The sequence below is a fragment of the Dermatophagoides farinae genome, chromosome 2, assembly GCF_024713945.1.
Source record: "Dermatophagoides farinae isolate YC_2012a chromosome 2, ASM2471394v1, whole genome shotgun sequence".
NCBI lineage: Eukaryota > Metazoa > Arthropoda > Arachnida > Sarcoptiformes > Pyroglyphidae > Dermatophagoides > Dermatophagoides farinae.
Window position 1 is genome coordinate 7,347,385 of NC_134678.1, and position 22,290 is coordinate 7,369,674.

The 22,290-nt window shown below is 29.9% G+C and overlaps 10 protein-coding genes across 12 annotated transcripts; 3 read left to right on the plus strand and 7 right to left on the minus strand.

Annotated features, from left to right (window-relative positions):
• Window positions 1-263: 263 nt before the first annotated feature.
• On the minus strand, window positions 264-1,771 carry LOC124497189 (methylglutaconyl-CoA hydratase, mitochondrial). The gene is made up of 3 exons (XM_047060817.2): window positions 1,366-1,771; window positions 895-1,279; window positions 264-805 (listed from the first exon to the last, which is right to left on the minus strand). The coding sequence occupies exons 1-3, from the start codon at window positions 1,546-1,548 to the stop codon at window positions 441-443; spliced, it is 933 nt and encodes a 310-aa protein (XP_046916773.1). The 5' UTR covers window positions 1,549-1,771; the 3' UTR covers window positions 264-440.
• A 944-nt stretch (window positions 1,772-2,715) lies between these two features.
• Window positions 2,716-3,579, plus strand: LOC124497200 (actin-related protein 2/3 complex subunit 3). The gene is made up of 3 exons (XM_047060826.2): window positions 2,716-2,841; window positions 2,902-2,993; window positions 3,073-3,579. The coding sequence occupies exons 1-3, from the start codon at window positions 2,727-2,729 to the stop codon at window positions 3,439-3,441; spliced, it is 576 nt and encodes a 191-aa protein (XP_046916782.2). The 5' UTR covers window positions 2,716-2,726; the 3' UTR covers window positions 3,442-3,579.
• Window positions 3,580-4,166: 587 nt separating this feature from the next.
• Window positions 4,167-7,249, minus strand: LOC124497150 (major facilitator superfamily domain-containing protein 12). 2 transcript variants are annotated; one of them, XM_047060771.2, is made up of 6 exons: window positions 6,722-7,249; window positions 6,553-6,661; window positions 6,271-6,483; window positions 6,111-6,200; window positions 5,748-6,026; window positions 4,167-5,678 (listed from the first exon to the last, which is right to left on the minus strand). In XM_047060771.2, the coding sequence occupies exons 1-6, from the start codon at window positions 7,213-7,215 to the stop codon at window positions 5,325-5,327; spliced, it is 1,539 nt and encodes a 512-aa protein (XP_046916727.2). In that variant the 5' UTR covers window positions 7,216-7,249; the 3' UTR covers window positions 4,167-5,324. The 2 variants fall into 2 exon arrangements, with proteins under 2 accessions (XP_046916727.2, XP_075591667.1); XM_075735552.1 differs by having other exon boundaries at window positions 5,533-5,673; window positions 6,722-7,215.
• Window positions 7,250-7,260: 11 nt separating this feature from the next.
• On the minus strand, window positions 7,261-8,231 carry LOC124497230 (macrophage migration inhibitory factor-like). Its single transcript, XM_047060860.2, has 2 exons — window positions 7,830-8,231; window positions 7,261-7,748 (listed from the first exon to the last, which is right to left on the minus strand). The coding sequence occupies exons 1-2, from the start codon at window positions 7,944-7,946 to the stop codon at window positions 7,362-7,364; spliced, it is 504 nt and encodes a 167-aa protein (XP_046916816.2). The 5' UTR covers window positions 7,947-8,231; the 3' UTR covers window positions 7,261-7,361.
• A 34-nt stretch (window positions 8,232-8,265) lies between these two features.
• On the minus strand, window positions 8,266-11,975 carry LOC124497256 (uncharacterized). 2 transcript variants are annotated; one of them, XM_075735551.1, is made up of 5 exons: window positions 11,329-11,975; window positions 10,894-11,166; window positions 10,704-10,820; window positions 8,716-10,636; window positions 8,266-8,629 (listed from the first exon to the last, which is right to left on the minus strand). In XM_075735551.1, the coding sequence occupies exons 1-5, from the start codon at window positions 11,382-11,384 to the stop codon at window positions 8,609-8,611; spliced, it is 2,388 nt and encodes a 795-aa protein (XP_075591666.1). In that variant the 5' UTR covers window positions 11,385-11,975; the 3' UTR covers window positions 8,266-8,608. The 2 variants fall into 2 exon arrangements, with proteins under 2 accessions (XP_075591666.1, XP_075591665.1); XM_075735550.1 differs by having other exon boundaries at window positions 8,266-10,636.
• A 144-nt stretch (window positions 11,976-12,119) lies between these two features.
• LOC124497122 (heat shock-related 70 kDa protein 2) lies at window positions 12,120-14,402 on the minus strand. Its single transcript, XM_047060734.2, has 2 exons — window positions 13,535-14,402; window positions 12,120-13,478 (listed from the first exon to the last, which is right to left on the minus strand). The coding sequence occupies exons 1-2, from the start codon at window positions 14,192-14,194 to the stop codon at window positions 12,231-12,233; spliced, it is 1,908 nt and encodes a 635-aa protein (XP_046916690.2). The 5' UTR covers window positions 14,195-14,402; the 3' UTR covers window positions 12,120-12,230.
• Window positions 14,403-14,766: 364 nt separating this feature from the next.
• On the minus strand, window positions 14,767-15,879 carry LOC124497179 (uncharacterized). The gene is made up of 2 exons (XM_047060806.2): window positions 15,380-15,879; window positions 14,767-15,320 (listed from the first exon to the last, which is right to left on the minus strand). Exons 1-2 carry the CDS (start codon window positions 15,788-15,790, stop codon window positions 14,784-14,786), a joined length of 948 nt encoding a protein of 315 aa, XP_046916762.2. The 5' UTR covers window positions 15,791-15,879; the 3' UTR covers window positions 14,767-14,783.
• Window positions 15,880-15,936: 57 nt separating this feature from the next.
• Window positions 15,937-17,821, minus strand: LOC124497141 (pre-mRNA-processing factor 17). The gene has a single exon (XM_047060759.2). It carries the CDS (start codon window positions 17,739-17,741, stop codon window positions 16,050-16,052), a length of 1,692 nt encoding a protein of 563 aa, XP_046916715.2. The 5' UTR covers window positions 17,742-17,821; the 3' UTR covers window positions 15,937-16,049.
• A 29-nt stretch (window positions 17,822-17,850) lies between these two features.
• pths (probable ATP-dependent RNA helicase DDX47) lies at window positions 17,851-19,609 on the plus strand. Its single transcript, XM_047060782.2, has one exon. The coding sequence runs from the start codon at window positions 17,962-17,964 to the stop codon at window positions 19,465-19,467; it is 1,506 nt and encodes a 501-aa protein (XP_046916738.1). The 5' UTR covers window positions 17,851-17,961; the 3' UTR covers window positions 19,468-19,609.
• A 79-nt stretch (window positions 19,610-19,688) lies between these two features.
• On the plus strand, window positions 19,689-22,276 carry LOC124498946 (uncharacterized). Its single transcript, XM_075728562.1, has 4 exons — window positions 19,689-19,834; window positions 19,909-20,827; window positions 21,007-21,158; window positions 21,224-22,276. Exons 1-4 carry the CDS (start codon window positions 19,742-19,744, stop codon window positions 22,139-22,141), a joined length of 2,082 nt encoding a protein of 693 aa, XP_075584677.1. The 5' UTR covers window positions 19,689-19,741; the 3' UTR covers window positions 22,142-22,276.
• The last annotated feature ends 14 nt before the right edge of the window (window positions 22,277-22,290 follow it).

Here is a 22,290-nt window from a genome sequence, read left to right on the forward strand (position 1 = left end):
AAAGATCCGTATTTTTTTTTTTTGGATTGTAATCTTTCCTGTTCGTATATCAATGTCAAATCTCTGTTCTAACAATAAATGATGACTGATGTCTCTAAAAAAAAAATATGACAGAATTGAATTTTTTCTTTAAAAAAAATTTTTTTTGGGCACAATAATAGTGTGCGGAATTTTGTAAGTAATAAACTTTGGCTACACTTTTACACAGTATCTGCAGATAAAAATTATTATTTTTTATTAGGTCAATTTGAAAATTGCAAAGATCAGTGTATTGGAATTGTGTTCCAGTTTTTATTTTTTTTTATTGTTTTCATCTCATTTGATTTGATAAAATTAAAATCACACACACACACACACACAGACAAAGAAAGAAAATTTTCAAATTGAAAAAAAATGAATGAAAAATCATCATTCATTCAGGATAAATGGAATTCATTGATTCATTCTCCTTGATAATTGGGTGGCCTTTTCTCTTGGAACGCTTGTAAACCTTCGATTCGATCTTTTGTTTGTACACATTGTTGATAGCAAGCGCCTTCAATAGCTAGTCCGGTATTAATATCCACTTCTGATCCACGATTAATAGCCATTTTAGCTGCTTTCAATGCAATAGGTCCTGTTTGTAACATTTCTTCAGCCAATGATACCGAACGTTGATAGGCAGCATCATGTGTTTGATTCTGTGGTACAACATAATTAACCATTCCATATTGAAATGCTTGCTGACCATCAATGATACGTCCAGTAAATATTAATTCTTTGGCTATATGTGCAGGAATCATACGTGGTAATCGTTGTGTACCACCTATATATTATATTATTATTGTGATAATAAACGATAAAATTCATTAATTGAAAGAAATTGAATTAAAAATCATAAAGAATTTATATTACCAGCACCAGGAATGATGGCCAATTTTGTTTCAACAAGACCCAATTTGGCATTCATTGATGCAACACGAAGATCGGCTGCAAGTGCATATTCGAGACCACCACCTAATGCTGCACCATCGATTGCGGCTATGGTTGGATGTGGAAAATCTGCTATAGCGCTTGAAATCGAACGTAATTTCGAAACAAATAATGGAACCTCTTTTATATGCATTGAAGCACGTTCTCTAAGATCGGCACCGGCACAAAATACACCAGGTACTACTGAACGAATGATCAATACACGAATCTCGTCATCTTTTGCCAATTGATAGATACTATTGTTCAATGCTCGAACCAATGATTTACTCAATGAATTTGCCGCTTTTGGTCGATTCAACGATAGAACCTGAAAATGACAATAAATTTGTAATTATTAATGAATTTAACTAAAAAAAAGTAATAATTAATTAATTGATGAAATTGTCAACATACAACAATTCCATTATGTTCACCCGAAAGACGACTCATGAAAACTTCATCATCACGTTGTGATGTAAATGATGTAGCAATCACGGTACGAATCGATGACAATGATGTTGGTTTATTCGATAATGAAATCAATTTTCGTATCGATGATTGATTATTGAGCAAGAAATGTTTCATTATTTGTGTCATGATTGTTTTATATTCGATTAAAGAGAAAGAGAGAGAGAGAGAGCCAATAATGTTTGATTATCACATCGATCAGAATCTGAATTGTCCGAATAATTCAACAATGATCATGTACAAGAAAATCAAAATTTTCTTACGTTTCTAAGACACCAAAATATAATGTTCATTCAGTATATACAGTCAGAAACTCAATTATCAAACTTTTTCAATCATTCAACGCTGTATTAAAAAAAAAAAAAAATACAGACGATGTTTGAAAAAAAATGATTCTATAAACATGCCAAGTTTTTACAATGCAAGTATCACATCATCATCATCGTATGAAAAAAAAAATTTTCGAATAAATTCACGATTTTTCAATGTAAAACCGAAAAAAAAATCAATCATTTACAATATCGAATCAATGTTGCCATCATTACAACCATATTTAATGAAACAAAAAAGATCAACATGATGACCACAATCGGTCAATACTACCGCAGATATTCTCAAATGAGTCATCATGTCGTGTTGTGATTGCTCAAAATTAAAAAAAAACCTGGCTTTTTTTTCCATATATTCACTCTTTCATATACACATTTTGTTTTCTCAATCATCATTCATTCATTCATTCATTTGTAAAAAAAAGAGAAGAAAAAAAAACAGAAAAACCTTGATTATTTAACTCGACAACAACAACAACAGAAAAAACAGACAACAACAAACACAAGCTGTTTTGTCCATACATTTTAACTGTTTGATTCGATTCCAATGGAATGGAACGAATAAATTAAACGACATTTAAAAGTTCATCAAAACAGAAACAACAAAAATAATGGATAATAATCATCATCATCGTTGTCGTCGTTGACAATTTTTTATGGGTGTGTGTGTGTGTGTCTCAATTGTTGATATATACTCACTATATATACATGCTTTTCCTGTTTTATTGTGATTTTGTTGATGATAATGATATTATTATCACCATTGACGATAGAATTGTTTGAGTATACAGATTTTTGATTTTGATGATTGATTGACATTCGTTTGATTTTTTTTTTTGATGCAATCAAATGTGTTTGAAATAATAGTGGTGATGTGGTAACGTTGTCCACACAGTTTTTATTATAGTTAACAATTGTCATTTTGTTTTGAAGAATTTGTTAACGGTAAAAAACAAAAAAAAAAAAACACAACAAAGAATGCCTGCAATCTATCATTCTGGTTGTCAATCAAAACAAATGATTGGCAATATGTCAAAATTAACATTTCGTACTAGACATAATGGTCCAATTAAATCATTGGATCGTGAACATCGTAAGTGAATTTTTTGATTTTGGAAATTGATTAATTGATTATCGATTCTTTTTTTTGTAGTTCGTCGTGAAGATCCCACCGATTTGGATATTATTGATGAAAGTTTTTATTTCTTCAAATCGAATGTATTTTTTGCCAATTTTGAAATAACGGTATTTATCATCATTTCATATATGCATACGTTATTGAAATAGATTGAATTTTTTCGTTTTTTTCCCCCAATAACTATAGTGTGAATCAGATCGAAATCTAGTCTATTTGACTCTTTTTATAATTGAATGTTTGAAATTGATTTCAAAATCAACGAATCGTCGTCAAGCACAGCAAGATTTAATGAATTTATCGCAACAAAAATTTGCCATACCAGGTGATCCAAAATTTCCATTGAACAATATCTATACACGACCACGGAACAATGCTGAAGCTGATGAAATGCGCAGTTATATGATGCAAATGAGACAAGAATGTTCAACAAGATTAATCGATTTAGTATGGCCATTATCCAATGATGGTGGCAATGTACAACCATCAAAATGGTGGACATGTTTTGCTCGACGTAAATTTCTCAATATTCAACTAAATGAAGTTGATATTTATTAATTTTTTTTTATTTTGAAACAAAACAAATGTGTGTGGGTGTGTTTGTTTGTTTTTTTGTTTTTTTTTTGAAAAGAATTTTATTCATTTATTATTACTATTCCATTTTTTTTACTACATTAAACGAATCGAATGAATAAATTGGATTCGACTACAAAGAATCGTACGAATTTTACGCAACAGCAATGATGATTTTGATTATCATTTTTTGCAGCATTGACACTTACATTGTTCGGATCGACAATTACAGCCACAATTACAATCTTTGCAGCATCGACAGCTACAATTTTTACAGCAATCGCAATGACATTCATTCGCGCAGCAATCGCAGCCACAATTGTTGCCATCTTTGCATTGTATTCGCATCTTTGCAGCGGCCAATGTTTGCATTTTTGAAAAATTTTTTCTTAGTTTGATATTCAAAAGAAACGAAATGGATGTAGTGGATCGATTTTTTTTGTAGTATCGGTTGATTCGATTATTATGATGAATGAGAATGATTTCATCGAATTTTAACCACTCATTTTATATATGAAAATTCGAATGAAAATCAATCAATATAAATAAACAAATTTGATAAAAAATGCTTTTTGCCCCCATTTTTTTTGTTTATTATCAAAATATGAAAACTTTTGATTGGTCAACAACAACATCAACAATCGGGAACATTCGAGAGAAAAAAAAATTCAATTTCTCATGTGATATTTTCGACGATAAAGTTTGATAAGTTTGATTGGACAAAACAAAAAAGTTTTTTATTTTTACTTTATCAATTCATTTTTTTTTATTGATTAAAATTTTTTTCTATTAATCAGGGAATAAAGGGAATTATTTTTTTATTTTTTTGATCATCAAATACAAAAATCAAAAAAAAAAAAACAGGATGTTTTATTTACATCCTTTACATCCACTGCATTTACATTTTTCAGCACTACAATTACAGCCACAATTACAATCTTTGCATTGTAATCGAATTTGTTCGTTCAATTGTTTCATATTGTTGTTGTTGTTGATTGTCGAGATTGTCAGGATGGAAATCCAAATTCAGCCAAATTATTTAGTCGATAATGATTGGTCGTACAAAAATGGTTCGATGGTGAATTTGATGATATTACGTATTGCTTCTCGAACTTTTTATATGATTTTTGATTTCAATCATCATCATAAAAAAATTTTGTCTATGAAAAGCTGGGCGGCGTTACATAAAAAAAATTTGTCGTTGGTATACACACAGGAAAAAAAAATGGACGAGTCGAAGAGAATGGTCTTCTCTTGTGACAAGATAATTTTTTTTTATGTCACAAGACTCATATATTCTATATATAATATATTTGTGTTTGTGTATATATGTGGAATGTAAAAAATTTCACATTACGTTGCTGTAAAAGTTTTCATTTTCCTGAAACTTGTTGATATTTGTTGTGTATGGTATTATTATTACATTCGTATATCATCATATTTCGATAACGATTATGATAGTGTCGTTTGTGTCGGATGAAATCGAATGAAATATTGACAACAACAACAACAACATGGCAACAACAAGAAACATTGATATGATGGTTTTCTAGTTTCACATTGAGATTGTCATTGATTGATTAAAAATGAATGTGTGTGTAATGTATCACCATCACACATCAAGCTGTTGTTTTATCTGAATTATTGGTCGCCATCAAGTTGATTTATTTATATTTTTTTTTTTTTTTTGCAATAATGATGATATTCATATATCGTTGAATAGAAATTCAAATTATTTCAGGACATCAACATTAATCACAAGATGGAATATATGTCATTTGATCTGAAATTGATTCGCATTTTTATTTTTGTTTCCGAATTGATTTGATTGATTGTCGATACAGCCTCATTTTTGTTGTTGTTGTTGTTTATTTACGAAGATCAATACGTGAAATGGTTATTAGCCCGATTAGAATAAACGTTACAACAGCCATATTGACATAGGACATAATGTATTGATAATAAAAATTAATGATTACTGGTCGACCATTTTGTTGATCATAACAAATAATGCCATTATTATTGTTATTGTTATGGGAAATATTATTTCGATGATCAAATCGAATTGATGATTGCATTCGATCATCATCATCATTATTATTATTTATAGAATCACTTTGAATTATTGTATCCGGATTGAATTGTTCAATAATGGCAATAACAAAACTTGCGGCAACTTTTTCGAAAAAACTAACCGATCCATATACAAATGAAGTACTTTTCTAAATTAATATACAAAAAAAAAGAATTTTTGTGTATGAAAAATTTTTCAAATTAAAAAATTAATTCACCTGATTGAAGCCAATCATTTCGGCTACAAGACTGATAGATGAAATTTTTATGATTGTAATCGAAACACCTATCTGTATGGCAATTAAATAGATTTGCCAATTAATGAATGATTTATCTTGACATGAACCAAATATGATCCAAATGGATGAAAACAATGCCAATAAAATGCCTAGACACATATGAATCTTGTTTCCGAAACGATTTTCAATATAATTCGAAAAAAATGACATGATCATACCACTGATATAGATCAATAATGGAACAAATGCTATAGATGTCTTCATGTGGATGGGTGGGTGAAAAAACGGGGGAAAAAAATTATTTCGATTTTTTTTTTGTTTGAGCACAATTTTTTCACTCACTTTTTCCAGGAATAGTGTCTGCTGTAAATAGAGTGGTGTATAGGCCATCGAAAGATTCATATAAAGTCTTGAACACATATAAATGAAGCCCTATACCGTTGTGGGGGAAAAAAAATTAAAATCTGGCAAACGACTATACGAAAGACAGAAAAAATTTTACAATTTTAAAATAAACTGAATCTTTAAACCAATCCAATTTGCCATAATGATCCATTGGACGATTCGATTTGGATCGATCATTTTGTTCATCAGAATTTAAATTCTTATCCATTTTAATTTTTGATGAATTTGATGCTAATGTATTCTCATGAATTGTAAATAAGAATACACAACAATGTATTAGGCCAAATATTGTGATCAGAAATGCATTATTCTATTTCGAAATAAAGAAATGTAAACAAATCCATTCATTATGATTATATTCAATATAAAAAAAACTTACAGCAAAAACATTGATATCATTGATCGAAAGATGAGATTCATCCGTTTTAGCCAATGTAAACCAGAATAGAATATAAACTACCAATGAACTATATATACTTGCTGCTTGTCTATTTAATTTATGAAATTCATTATGAAGAATAATTGATAAATAATAAACTAAATATTACCGTAATGAAGTGAGCCAAATACGATCCGATGAATTGGCCGATAATTCATTAATCATTGAAAGATGTGTTAATTGTCCAATAGTCCAACCAACTTGGGCCACAAATATGGCAATAAATGTTAATATAAACAATAGAGGATGATTTTCATTATCATTATTATATAAAATGAATTTCATTTCAGATATTTCATATGGAAATGAAATGAATGATAATATTGTACCGATAATATAATAACCAGTATATGGGCCACCAACACGATCGAATAGAATGTTAACATATTTACAGCGTAAATCTAATACAAATCCAAGTATAACTGTAGCGAATGCATCGACTACCTGTCCAAATACAACGAATAAATAACCAATACGACCGAAACAGAGTTTATAGAATAATAGACCATATGAAAACCAGATTGATGCACAAAGATCATTGAATATATGACCAAATGCAAAACCGAAACGTGTTCGACAATTTAATGTACATTGTTCATTCATTATTTTGATGATCGATCGATTAGAATTTGTCGAAATGTCCAAATCTTTTGTATGTAACTAAATTTGTTCAATTTATTAACCAATACAATACAATCTATTATAATTAGATTAACACAATTTAATTTAATTTAAATAATCAACAATGTTTATTCTTCATTAGGCATTTCTTCGGATTCCGCCGTAGTTTCCACCATTGGTTCATCGGTTTTCAATTCCGATTGATCACCACCATCATCATCATTAGGTTGTTCAACTTGTTTATCATCATTTTCATCCATTGATGGATTATTATCAGCAAAAATATCCTCATAAATTCGACCATTCCAAGCAACATTACAAGCTGCTAGATCAATATAATTGATAAATACACGTTTACTGGAAATGTTTAATTCATTTTGTAAATGATCAAAAATTCTACGACATGATTCACGATTTTCATCAGCTGATATATTACCAATCGATTGCAGTGATACTAATGCACAAGGTTCATTGGTTCCACCAAATGTTATCAATTGATTTGGTAGTACAGATATCTTTGAATGAAAACAAAAAACAATGAAAAAAAATTTTGTTTCAAAAAAAAAAAAAAAAAAAAAAACAATGCAAAAACAAACCAATGTCATCGATGATGGTTTATTCTGAATTTCGGCCAATAAATTTGTTGTTTTTTCATTAAAATCCACAGGAATTTGTGATAAATGAAGATTGGTTCGTATTTCAAGTTGTGGCATATTTTTTTTTTTTTTTTTTTGGTATTCTTACCCCTCAAATTATTCTTGGTTGGAAGTAGAAAAAAAACTGACACAGCAGCAATAATTTCGAGCACACAATTCAAATCACAGAACAAAAGAAAAATTATTATGCTTTAATTGCGGCAGGAAAACCAGAAACATTTTCTCGAAATTGCAATTAAATTGCATAAAAAGTGTTGCCATTAGAGATTCATTTTTTTCACCATTCATTTAATCATCATCATCATCATCATCATCATCAATCAACCAAAAAAAAAAAACATGACGTCATATCATCCTTGTACACATTGACTATTGCATTTGAACGTCAAAATATTAAGTTTTTATTCATTTTCTCAATCAAACTTTTTGAAGATAAAGACGAAAAAAAAAGAAAAAATGTCTGATGGAAAATATCGATGTGTGTATGTGTGTATAATTAACAAAATGGCAATGGTCTTTTTTTGTATGAAATTTGAAATGAAATGTGAAAAAAAAACAAATTTCGAATCGAAACTATCGATTCTTGTTCTGTTGTGGTCGATGATAAAGATCATATATTGAAAAAAATATGTAATCATTATTGAATTGATTTACGACGATTAGTACGAAAAGTTTGATGTTTGACATCATTATTAGTTCTGTTTTTGTTGTTGTTCTTTTTACCGTTGCTGTTGCTGGTACTGGTGATCGTAGTAGTATTATTATTATTATTAGTAAATTTATTTTCCAAATAGGATAAAAATCCATTGAATTTTTTCATATTTACCGAATCATTTGGATTTTGCAAGATTTGATAATTAAGAACCAATGACAGTATTTCATTTTTCAATTGAATTTCCGAATCAATTTGTCCATCATTGATACGGTTCATTATATTTTCCATATTGATTGGTTTTTTAATTGCATCCTTAACCAATGATGACAATAATGAATGTGATCGTTGAATATAATCAAAATAATCATGTTTTTCAATAGATTTTACAATACTTGTCAATTTTTTGGCCATTATAATGTCAAGTTTTTTCGTTACCAAAACCGATGTTGTTGTGGTTGTTGTTGTTGTTGTCGGTGATTTTTCTTTCGTTTTTTGTTCAATTGTCAAACATTTTGATTGATCATTTGATCTAGTTTGTATGATACTCCCAACTGATGGTGATTTGGCTTTTTCAGCAATTTTTTTACTAGCTGATCGAGTGATAATATTAAATTCTTCGACATCTTTGGATTGAGATTTTTCTTTCTTTGATTCTTTTGAAATTCCTTTTGGTTGCTGCTGTTTGTTATTATTATCATTATCATCATGTGACTTTGACGGCTGTTGTTTAGTTTGTTTTTCAATCACCGTTGTTGGTTTATCATAGCTAGTGGATGAAATATTTTGATCCTCAAAGCTTACAGATTCTGAGACATTTGAAATTTCAAGTTTCCAATCTTTTAAGATTTCTTTTGGTTGCTGCTGTTTGTTATCATTATCATCATCATCACCATGTGACTTTACCGGCTGTTGATTAATTTGTTTTTCAATCACCGTTGTTGATTTATCGTTGCTAGTGGATGAATTATTTTGATCTATAATGTTTACAGTTTTTGAGACATTTTGAGAAATTTCCGTTTTTAAATCCAAGTCTTCCATTTGAATCGATCGACGACAACGACTTATAGATCGTGTAATTCTTCTTGTTGATTCCGATGATTGTTGAACATTTCGTTCAAGTTTTACATTTTTATGTCTATTTGAATAAGTTATCGATTCTTTTCTCACCACTAGCGATGTAATATCATCGTTTAATTTTGCTACATCAGAAACTTTTTCGATTTTTTCAGCAATGATTGTTTCCGTTGACTTAATGTTATCATCATCATCATCTTCCAACATGGCTTTTTCAACTGGCGAATCTGTTGTATGTTGGATATCAGCATCGTCATTAGCTTCAGTATTTATGGCTTCCAATTCGACATCATTTGATTCAATATTTGTGCTTGATATTTGCTGTTCATCCATTTCGTCAACTGGTTCAAGATTTTCAATTTCAACAAATTGAATCTTTTCATCTTCATTTGGCAAGATTTCTTTATCACCGGATTGAATTTGTTGACTTTTAATCGATTCTATATTTTCATCTTCAACAGATTCTATCATTTCATCTTCATTCGAATCAATTTTTTCATCTTCATTGGACAGCATTTTTTGATCATCAGTAGATTCAAGATTTTCAACATCAACAGATTGGATTATTTCTTTCTCATCAGATTCCATTATGATTCTTTCTTGATCGGAATCATTCTTTTTATCATCATTGGAATCAATTTTTTCATCCACATTAACATCAACGTTAGATAATGATGATTGATTTTCATTTTGTTCCATATCCAGAACATTATCAATTTGTAATTTCGATTCAACTTCAATTGGTTTTTCATTTCGATTTTGAATTTCAGACACAACTGGAACAATTGTCGTAGTGAGCTTATTGTTTTCGAATTCGGGAGCAATCGGATCAATATTTGTAGCGTCAGTTTTATTCGTACAAGATTCATTATTTTTTGTTTTGGCTATTTCTCTTTGCTTGATTATTTCTTTGTGTTTTCTAATTATCTGAAACCTTTTAGAAAGATTTACCATTGATATTCTCAATTCTTTCAAACGTTTTTGTTCGAGTTCTTCGATACATTTGTCGATATCATCACTAATTGATGGAATGTGACAAAAAAAAATAATTAAATTAAATCGAAATAGAGGAAAAAAAAATTTACCTTCGCAATTCTTTAAATGTTTTTTCATACATTTCAATACAATTTTCTGTATTGAACCAATCATATGGACGATCCTTTCCAAAATCACGCAACCTCACTGCTAGTTCTGGATTTTTGCTATAATGAAAAAAAAAACAAAACAAAAAATTATAATTAAATTCGAAACAATTTTTTTTTTGTTTCTACATACAGAATTTTTGGACCATATTTTTTAACACCGGATAATAAGGCCAACTTTTCTTTTACAGTCCATTCTTTTTCGGACAGATTAACTGATGTTAAAGGTTGATTTTTATTCATTTTGGAATTTAGATTTTTTTTCACATTTATTTGAAACGAAAAAAACGAAAACAAATGCAAAATAGGAAATAGGAAAACATTTGTTTGAGTCGAAATGGTCGTTACGAAAATTTGCTGGCCAGTATGTCGAAATGGTCGTTCAAATTGTGACCAAAAAAACAGGCTAATTATGATGTGATTTTATTTTATTCGATCAACAATCAAGTTTATTTGTAGTCAAATTGGTAAGAATTTTTTTGCATGTTTTCAATTTTCAATAACATAAGCGAAAAAAAATGAATTTTTCGTTTATCATTTATTTTTGGCTTTTATTCTATTCATTTACCTGTTATTTTTGTCTAGATTTTTTATCAAATCAACAATTATCATCATCATCATCATCGTTGAATAGTAAACGAAAAACAAATAATGGCCGTTTTCGTGATGATTATAGATCGAATGAAGAATCAGAAGAAGACGAAGAAAATGTTGGCGGTGATCATCATGGATCGATGATTAAAAATAAACGAAATTATGATGATGATGATGATGGTGCAATACATGAACGAAATCGAAAAAAAAGATCATCTCATTCCAACAACAACAACAACAACAACAACAACGAAAATGAACAGCAAGCATTTAAATTGACACCAATTTCATTACCATCATTATTGATATTATTCGGTATAATGGGTCTTTCTATATCAATCGTTTATATTGAAAAACATTTAAATTTATTTCAAAATATTTTCAGTTTTTTGGACACTACTGATGATGAAGAATTATTATCAATCAATGCTAAAGTTGTTAATTCAAATGATGATAGTAGTGATAGTGATAAAAATGAAAATATTCATCATCATTCAAGAAAAAAGAATGAAAAACAAATGAAAAAAAGTCGTTCAACAAAGAAAAAAATGTCAAGCAAAAAAAACAAAAAGCTACATAATCATCATCATCATCATCATCATCATTCATCAAAAAGGCATAGAAAGCATTCAAAACGTCATAGTAGAAATTATTATTATGATGATCATGATTATGAGATGGGCAATGATGATGATGATAACGATGAAGATGAGGATGATGTTATAACTCGAATCAATACAAGAATCAATTCATCAGTTTAATATATTCGACTATATATACTTATTATTATTATTTTATTATTGTCATCATTTTATTGAATTAGAACACTTTTATCATTATTTTAATTTTTATTGTTTGTTCAAAATTTTTTCTCTCTCAATCAACTTCTTCAATTTTTGGTCCATCATCACCACCACCACTACTACTACCACCATTTGTTCGATACAATTTCGACATGATCGGACGACAAACATTTTCCAATTCTTTATAACGATATTCAAATTCTTCTTTACTTGCCAATTGATTTGCATCCATCCATGAGATTGTATTTTTTACTTTATCCACAATTTTATCCCTATCTGATTGAGAAATTTTCGAACGAATTTGTTCATCATCTTCAATAATATTTCGTAAATGATAAGCATATGATTCTAATTTATTTTTGGATATAACACGTTCACGTTGTTGTTCATCTTCATCTTTGAAACGTTCAGCATCTTTAATCATTTTATCAATCTCTTGTTTTGATAATCGTCCTTTATCATTTGTAATGGTGATATTATTACGTTTACCAGTACTTTTATCCTGTGCCGATACATGTAGAATACCATTGGCATCAATATCGAATTGAACTTCAATCTGTGGCACACCACGTGGTGCCGGTGGTATACCATTCAAATCGAATCGTCCCAATAGATTATTATCTTTGGTCATTGCACGTTCACCTTCATATACCTGTACGGTAACACCGGATTGATTATCCGAATATGTTGTGAATGTTTGTTGTTGTTTAGCCGGTATTGTTGTATTACGTTTGATCAATATGGACATTACACCACCGGCCGTTTCAATGCCCAAAGATAATGGTGTTACATCCAACAAAAGTAAATCTTTAACTGTATCCGATTTATCACCAATCAGAATGGCTGCCTGTACTGCTGCTCCATATGCTACCGCTTCATCTGGATTAATCGATTTATTCAATTCTTTACCACCGAAAAATTCTGATAATAATTTCTGTATTTTTGGTATTCTTGTCGAACCACCAACCAGAACAATTTCTTCAATCTGATATTTATCCAATTTAGCATCAGTCAATGCTTTTTCTACTGGTCCAAGTGTTGATCGAAATAAATCATGACAAAGTTCTTCAAAACGTGCACGAGTTATATTGGAATAGAAATCTTGTCCATCAAATAATGAATCAATTTCAATCGTTGTTTGTGTTGATGATGATAATGTACGTTTTGCACGTTCACAAGCGGTACGTAAACGTCGAAGTGCACGTTTATTTGTTGTTAAATCTTTATGATTTTTTCTACGAAATTCTTCCACAAAATGATTAACCAAACGACTATCGAAATCTTCACCACCTAAATGTGTATCACCAGCAGTTGATTTTACCTGAAAAATTCAAATCAATTAATTATTCAAAAAAAAAAATTATTTATTAAAAATACCTCAAATATACCACCATCAATGACAAGAATGGATACATCGAATGTTCCACCACCAAGATCAAATATGAGCACATTTCTTTCATGTTTATCAGTTTTCTTTTTATCCAATCCATATGCTATAGCAGCTGCTGTTGGTTCATTTATTATTCTTAATACATTCAATCCGGCAATAGTACCAGCATCTTTAGTTGCTTGACGTTGTGAATCATTGAAATATGCTGGCACCGTTATGACTGCATCATTTACAGTTGTACCAAGATAAGCTTCAGCCACTTCTTTCATTTTTATCAATACCATTGAAGATATTTCTTCCGGAAAAAATCTTTTCATTTCATCTTTATATTCAACTTGAATTTTTGGTTTTCCTTTTTCATTCACCACTTTAAATGGCCAATGTTTCATATCCGATTGTACGGATTGATCATCAAAACGTCTACCAATCAAACGTTTTGCATCGAAAACAGTATTGGTTGGATTCATTGCAACCTGATTTTTTGCCGCATCACCAATCAATCTTTCAGTATCGGTAAATGCCACATAACTTGGTGTTGTACGATTTCCTTGTTCATTGGCAATGATTTCTACTTTTCCATGTTGAAATACACCAACACATGAATATGTAGTACCAAGATCAATACCGATTGCTTTTTTCGGTGCCATCGTGTTTGTTTTTTAACCGGGAAAAAAAACTACTAAAATCAAATCAAACGAAAGAAATTCAATAACAAACAAACAAAAAATGAATCAAAACATTCAACAGGTGTCTTTTTCGAATCACTTTAATCAAATGATTCGATTTGAAAAATTTTTCAAACGTTTTGTAAGAATCGAATGAATCATTGAGTAACTTGCAAAAAAAAAGCTTGATTGCAGACACGTTTGCAGGTGTTGGCGTTTATAAATGATTTGATTTGATAAATATCGTAGGCGATATTATTTACCCCCTTACATCATCATATGTACACATCAAATTGTAAATTGACCTTGAAAAGACGATGAAAATATTCAACCCTTGTTTGTATTTGTTTATTTGTATTGCATAAACAAGAAAAAAAAATTATGATCATCATCATCATTTTTAATCTCAAAATTATTGAAATATTTTTACCATTTTTGGATAAAATTAACAAACACCACTTTTAATCATCAACATGAATTTATTTTTCATGTGATTTTTTTTTGCAAAAAAAAAAATGATATTCGATAATGACCACGCAATAGATGTTCAAGGTTTTTTCTATTTTTGGTTTCAAAATTTCAATTCTGCATCAAAACTTAGGCTTATATTATCCATTGTTGTTGTTGATGATGATTGAATGGAAAAATTCAATGGTGAATCTTCACTGTTGTTATTTGATGATGGTATAGGAATAATTGGCGATATTTTTACTGTAGGTGGTGTTGCATTCAATTCTTTAACAAATCGAATATCTTTAATCAATTGTTTGATACGTTCGATTTTAGCTGAATCCATTGATTCGATATGAGATTTCTTTTGCCGTAGTATGTTGATCTGTTTTTGACATAATTGATTTTCAATCGTTATTTTACGATATTGTTCATGTAGATTGATTGCTGTTGATGAACCAACAATATCATCATCACGATTATTACTAATGCCGATTGTTAATAATCGTTTTAATCTTTCGATTTCTTTATGTTTTTCAGATTTCTTTTTCAACATTTCTAATTGTTTAACTTTTTCTTGTAGTATTATCCATACATTATTCCGTACATGATTATTACCAAAACAATCGAGATAGATTTGTTCAATTTTATTTATTTTCTATATCGAAACAAAAAAAAAATCAAAAATCAATTAAAACATTCAATGATTGAACTTACCTGGATATTTTTCATTCGTAATGAAATCATCTTTTTTTCCAACATTAGATGATCACTATATTTTCTATGTAACCATGATACAATGTTATCGAATTTTGTTCCATTAAAACATTCATTTGTGCCAATTAAACTTGGATAAAGATTTTGACGAAATCTATACAACAATAATAGATCATTTTTATTGTTTAAAAATATTGATCGTATATGTAGAAAACATGTTTCTATTTCATCATTTCGATATTTTCCAATAATCGAACAATAATCATTGGATAATAACCATAATGACATGTGTGATAATAAATGATGATTTATATTTGAATTTTTCTCATTCAAATTCGTCCTTACAATCGATATCAATATTGAGATTAGATTTCTAAAGGTTTTATCATTGATAGAATCAATATTTGACATTTTGATTGAAATTAAAAAAGGAAAAAATAAATAAACTTTTTTCGCTCTTTCTTGCCGAATAAAAACAATGAAATAAAAAACGCGGTAAATCAAACGGTTCGATTGCTAAGTGATGAACAACTCAGATATCGATTGTTTTAATGAAATTCGATTTTTTCAATTTTATTTTACACAAAAAAAGAAAATGAAATGAAATGACATAAAATCAAAAAAAAAAAAAAAAAAAAAAAAAAAAAAAAAATGAAAATACAATAATGAATCAATCCCAAAGTTTAATTAGATTATCCCAACCAGCTGTAATTACTTTGGATGTTTCATGTGGTTGCCATAATGTAGAGATACAAACATTTTCATGTGCTTGAAATGATGTTAATAATTTTGTTGTTTTCCAATCCCAGAAAAATAATTTACCATCAGCATCACCAGATACTAGATAGCTCATATCAGGAGAAAAATCTGGTGAACAAGCATAACCGGCAACCATATGACCGGTGAATATTTTCTTTTGATTCAATTTGAAACGATTCATACATGCAAATGCTTGAATTTTATTGTCCATAAATTGACATGCTAACCATTTATTATTCGGTGCTGCTGTTACAGCCGGTATAGCATGCATTGATGGATCAGCAATATATTTAACATCGACAGGTATATCCCATTCCCATACACGTAATGATTTATCATCAGATGTTGAAACAAATCTACGGCCACCATCGACTAATGTTACCGTATTGACTGCACCTAGATGACGATCATATTCCTGTACAATAGAACCAGATCGACAATCCCAACAAAGAATTTTCTTATCCGACATTCCCGAAAGGAAATAATGTGAATGTGAATCATCCGATGTATTGAATCGTATACAATAGGCAAATTTACGATTAGAAAATTTTCGTATACATTGTCCAGTTTCTGTATCCCATAATTTAATGGCACGATCATAACCTGATGAAATGAAACGATCACCATGACGATTGAAACAAATGTCACGTACTGCTTGACGATGACCATGATAAGTCATTATTGAACGACGTTCATTATATAATTCCCAAAGTTTAATCTTTGAATCAGCCGAACATGAAAGTAATAGATGACCAGTTTGTGGAAATAATCGTATGGCATTGATTGGTTTTGAATGACCAACATATGTATGGAGTAGTTTTTTCGGTAGAAAACATCGATTTGGAATATGATCTGGTTTATGTAATGGTACACCATCAATATCATGTGGTGGATGTAAAAATGATCGTCCTTGATAATCATATGGATCTTTTATATGCAAGGTAGCACGATCTTTAAATTCTTCTTCAATTTTATTAACTGTTCCACCAGCATGAACATTTTTACGTTTAGCTAGAATTTCAATCAATTCTTGTTGTTCTTCTTCAGTTGGTCGAGCAATCTTTTGTTCATCTTCATATTCAGCCCAAGGACCTTTATAGCCTTCAATATCGGCTGGATCATCATTAACTAATCGTTTTCGTTTTTTCTTTTCGCCCGATAATTTTACATCATCAATTGTTTTTGATGAACCAGGCTTTGAAACTGTTTGATCGGTTTTAGCACCTGTACTAGGATCACTTGCAATACCATAAGCATGAAAATTTTTTCGTTGATATTCAAACAATGCTTCTGACATGTATGCAGGTTCTAGTGATCCGGTAAGAAAATTCTTACCAATTGTTTGGCCATGAGGATTAGATGGACCGAATTCTGGACGATAAAGTTCATTGAATTTTGGATTATATTGAAGTTCTTTACAATTTTTAACATCAATAAATCGCTCTGAATTTTTGAATGTTGACGAACCACGTACCATTGTGGCATCAACCTGAGGAGCCGATACGATTTGTAACATTGATTCTGGTAACTTCATTTCAACTTCGGGGTCATGATCATCGGAATCACTTCCACTATCATCATATGATACTAATGCTGAAGACATGGTTAGAGATTAACGAGAATTAAAAAAAAACCGAAATCATCACAAATCGAATGATGAAAACAATAGAAATAAATATTGACATGAAACAAAAAAAAAAATCGATTGTTTACAATCGATTGTTTATTGAGCACACGTGTAGCTACATCTACCAGTGTGAGAATTGTTTAGAATATTTACATTTGTGATTTTGAAATAAAATTTTTTTCTCCAATAAAAAAAAATGTCTGATTCTTCAGCCGATGAAGATATTATTGATAATAATGATGAAAAAGAAATAGAACAAGAACATAATGAAAATTCCGAAAATTTTCTTCTTAATCCTGAAACAAAAGATTCATTACGTGAAGAAACGGCAACATTTCAATCATTAGGTGTTTGTGATGTATTATGTGAAGCTTGTGAATCATTGAAATGGACCAAACCATCAAAAATACAGATTGAAGCCATACCATTAGCACTAGAAGGACGTGATGTTATTGGCTTAGCTGAAACTGGATCCGGTAAAACTGGAGCATTTGTTTTGCCCATACTACAAGCATTATTGGATAATCCATTACGATTATTTGCATTGATTCTTACACCTACACGTGAACTTGCATTTCAAATCAATGATCAAATCAAAGCATTGGGAACTAGTTTCGGTGTTACAACAGCCACAATTGTCGGTGGAATGGATATGATGACACAATCATTAGCATTGGCTAAACGTCCACATATTATCGTTGCTACACCTGGTCGTTTAGTTGATCATCTAGAAAATACTAAAGGATTTCATCTTCGTACATTGAAATTCTTGGTACTTGATGAAGCTGATCGTATATTGAATATGGATTTTGAAAAAGAAGTTGATACCATATTGAAAGTGATACCACGTGAACGACGTACATTTATGTTTTCGGCTACAATGACATCTAAAGTGCAAAAATTACAACGTGCATCACTAAAAGATCCTGTTCGTGTGGAAGTATCAAGTAAATATAAAACCGTCGATAATCTTCAACAATATTATCTATTTGTTCCCGTTAAATATAAAGATTGTTATTTAGTCTATATATTGAATAGTTTGCAAGGTAATTCATTCATTATATTCTGTAATACATGCAATCAAACACAACGTATAGCATTAATGTTACGTAATCTTGGTTTCAACGCTATACCATTACATGGACAAATGTCACAGGCAAAACGTTTAGGATCATTGAATAAATTTCGTTCGAAAGCACGAAGTATATTATTGGCAACAGATGTTGCTAGCCGTGGTCTTGATATACCTCATGTTGATTTTGTCATCAATTATGATATACCAACACATAGCAAAGATTATATACATCGTGTTGGTCGTACAGCACGTGCTGGTAGATATGGTAAAGCCATTACTATTGTATCACAATATGATGTTGAATTATATCAACGTATTGAACATTTATTGGGCAAACAAATGCCAAAATATTCACCAATCGATGATGATGAAGTAATGTTATTCCAGGAACGTGTATTACAAGCACAAAGATTTGCTAAAAATGAAATGAACGATGCTGGTGTTGGTAAAAATCGAAAACGTAAAAATAATGATAATAATGATGCTGGAAATGATGATGATGATGATGATAACGATGGCGATTCATTGAAAAATACAGCAAGAGGGAAACGGAAAATGTTTATTAATAAAAATCGTCGTCAAAATAATAATAATTTGAATGGAAAAAAATTTATGAAAAAAAGATGATGATAAATAAATAAATTGAATAATATTATCCAAGTGTTTGTAATTAATCAATCAATCAATTAATTACATGATCCATCCACTTGAAATATTTTCTTTGTACAATTTTTTTTTATCTTAATAAAATGATGATGATTTTGTTTTATTTTCTCACGGATCTCTTTAAAATTTAAAAAATTTTTTTTTTCGTGCATATAAATTTGATGATTATGTTTGCAAAAAAAAATCATTCATTGTTTTGTTTTAATTTTCATCTTTAATTGAATTCAAAAAAAAAATGCGACCATTATTATTGTTGATTTCAGTACAATTTTTATTGTGCCAAACATCATTATCATTATCAATTGAAAATGATTGGATCGAATTTAAGGTAATTATTTTTTGTTTGTTTCAATCCAATATTATTTAATCATTTTTTTTCCTATGAAAACAAAAATCAATTAGAAAACTTTCAATCGATCATATGGTTCATTGAAAGAAGAACAAATTCGAATGGAAAATTTTCAACGAAATTTAGAAACTATTCGAAAACATAATGCTCTTTATGATCAAGGATTATCATCATATCAATTGGGTATCAATCAATTTGCCGATTGGACACATGATGAATATCTTCGATTAATTGGGCCAAAAAAACATTGGAAAAGTATTCGAAATTTTCATAAATCATCATCACAAATCTATACAGATAATAATGTTGATGATCTACCAGATGAAATTGATTGGACAAAAAAAGGTGTTGTAACACCGGTACGAAGTATGGGCGATTGTGGTTCTGGCTATGCATTCGGTCCAGTTCAAGCATTAGAAAGTCAGCATGCATTGAAAACCGGTAATCTAGTTGAATTATCTGTACAACAAGTGGTCGATTGTTCAATAGATGTATGGAATAATGGATGTGAAGGAGGTTTAATTGATAATAGTTTTGAGTATATACTTAAAAATCATCACGAAATTGATACAGAAAAATCCTATCCATATGTTGGTCCAAAAAGTCCTGGTTGTCGTGCTAAAAATAAAACGATTGGTTCAACAATGAAAAACTATGTTGATCTGAGACGTTTCGATGAATTGACAATGCAGAATGCTGTTGCAAAAGTTGGTCCAGTCGCTATACAAATTGATGCTGATTCGAAACATTTTATGCTCTATAAATCTGGCGTTTATGATTATGAGGATTGTAATATGCTCTTTCTTGATCATGGTATGACCGTTGTTGGATATGGTACATTGAATGGTCAACAATATTGGAAAGTTAAGAATTCAATGGGTACTACCTGGGGTGTGGATGGTTACCTATTGATTGCGCGTAATAAAGATAATCTTTGTGGTGTTGCCAGTACGCCAAGTTATCCGGTTGTTTAAAAAACAACGTCAATGAAACGGATCCAAATTTATCATCAATAAATGTTTTTTCTTCTTTTGCATATTTTATCGATGTTGTCATAGTTTTCTATTGATGATTAATTAAAATTTTTGAAAAAAAAAATTTCAAGGTAATCTTTTTTTGGTATTTAAATTGAACGATCATCAAAATGGTAGTTATTGATTGGTGCTTGTCGATGATTTTCAAAACAAACAAACCAAAACCAAAAATGAAATCTTACTGTTTGTCGATATTATTGATATTATCGAGTTTGGTAAATTTTTCCATTACATCTCCATTATTGGATGATCGATGGATTCATTTCAAGGTATGATTGATTGATTGTTTGTCTGATTTAATCATTATTTGTTTTTTCATCTATCAAAACAATAGGAAACATACAATCGACAATATGCAAATGAACAGGAAGAACAATATCGTCGAAATATTTTCATGAAAAATGCAGAATTAATTGAACAACATAATCGTGATAAATATTCGAAAGGTCTTTCAACATTTGAATTAGGATTGAACAAATTTGCCGATATGACTTTGGATGAATTTCGTTCAAAACATAATGGTTATCGTGATGATCATCAGAAATCATCTAATAACGAAAATTATAATGATAATGACATTTCATCATTACCAGATGAAATTGATTGGACTAAACGTGGTGTTGTAACACCAGTCAAAGATCAAGGTAGATGTGGTTCATGTTGGGCATTCAGTGCAGTAGCATCGATCGAAAGTCAACATGCATTAAAAACTGGCAAATTGATTGAATTGTCGGAACAAAATTTAGTCGATTGTTCCCGTCCCGAAGGTAATCATGGTTGTGAAGGTGGCTACATGGATAATGGATTTAAAATGGTTATTAAAAATCATGGTATCGATACGGAAAAATCATACCCATATAAAGGAATGGATGAAAAATGTCGACAACAAGAAAAGAATAAAACGATCGGTGCAACAATTCATAGCTATGTTGATGTTAAATATGGTGATGAACATGCATTACAATCAGCTGTAGCTAAAATTGGACCAATATCCGTTGCAATCGATGCCGATTCCTTGTTTTTTATGTTCTATACATCAGGCATTTATAATAATGAAAATTGTTCATCCGATTTTAAACATCTTGATCATGGTGTAGCGGTCGTTGGTTATGGTGAATTGAACGGAATAAAATATTGGAAAGTGAAAAATTCTTGGGGAACTAATTGGGGAATTGATGGTTATGTATTGATGTCACGTGATAAAAATAATCAATGTGGTATTGCTACCAGACCAAGTTATCCAGTGGTTTAAACGTAGCATAGACGACCTATTCCAAAAGGCGAGAAAAAATTCAATTAAAAAAAATGTTCTTTTTTGTTTAATGAATTTTCGAATTTTCAAAAAAAAAAAAAAAAAATTTCACCAATAAATTCAGATTAAAATTTACTGCTATTCGAATC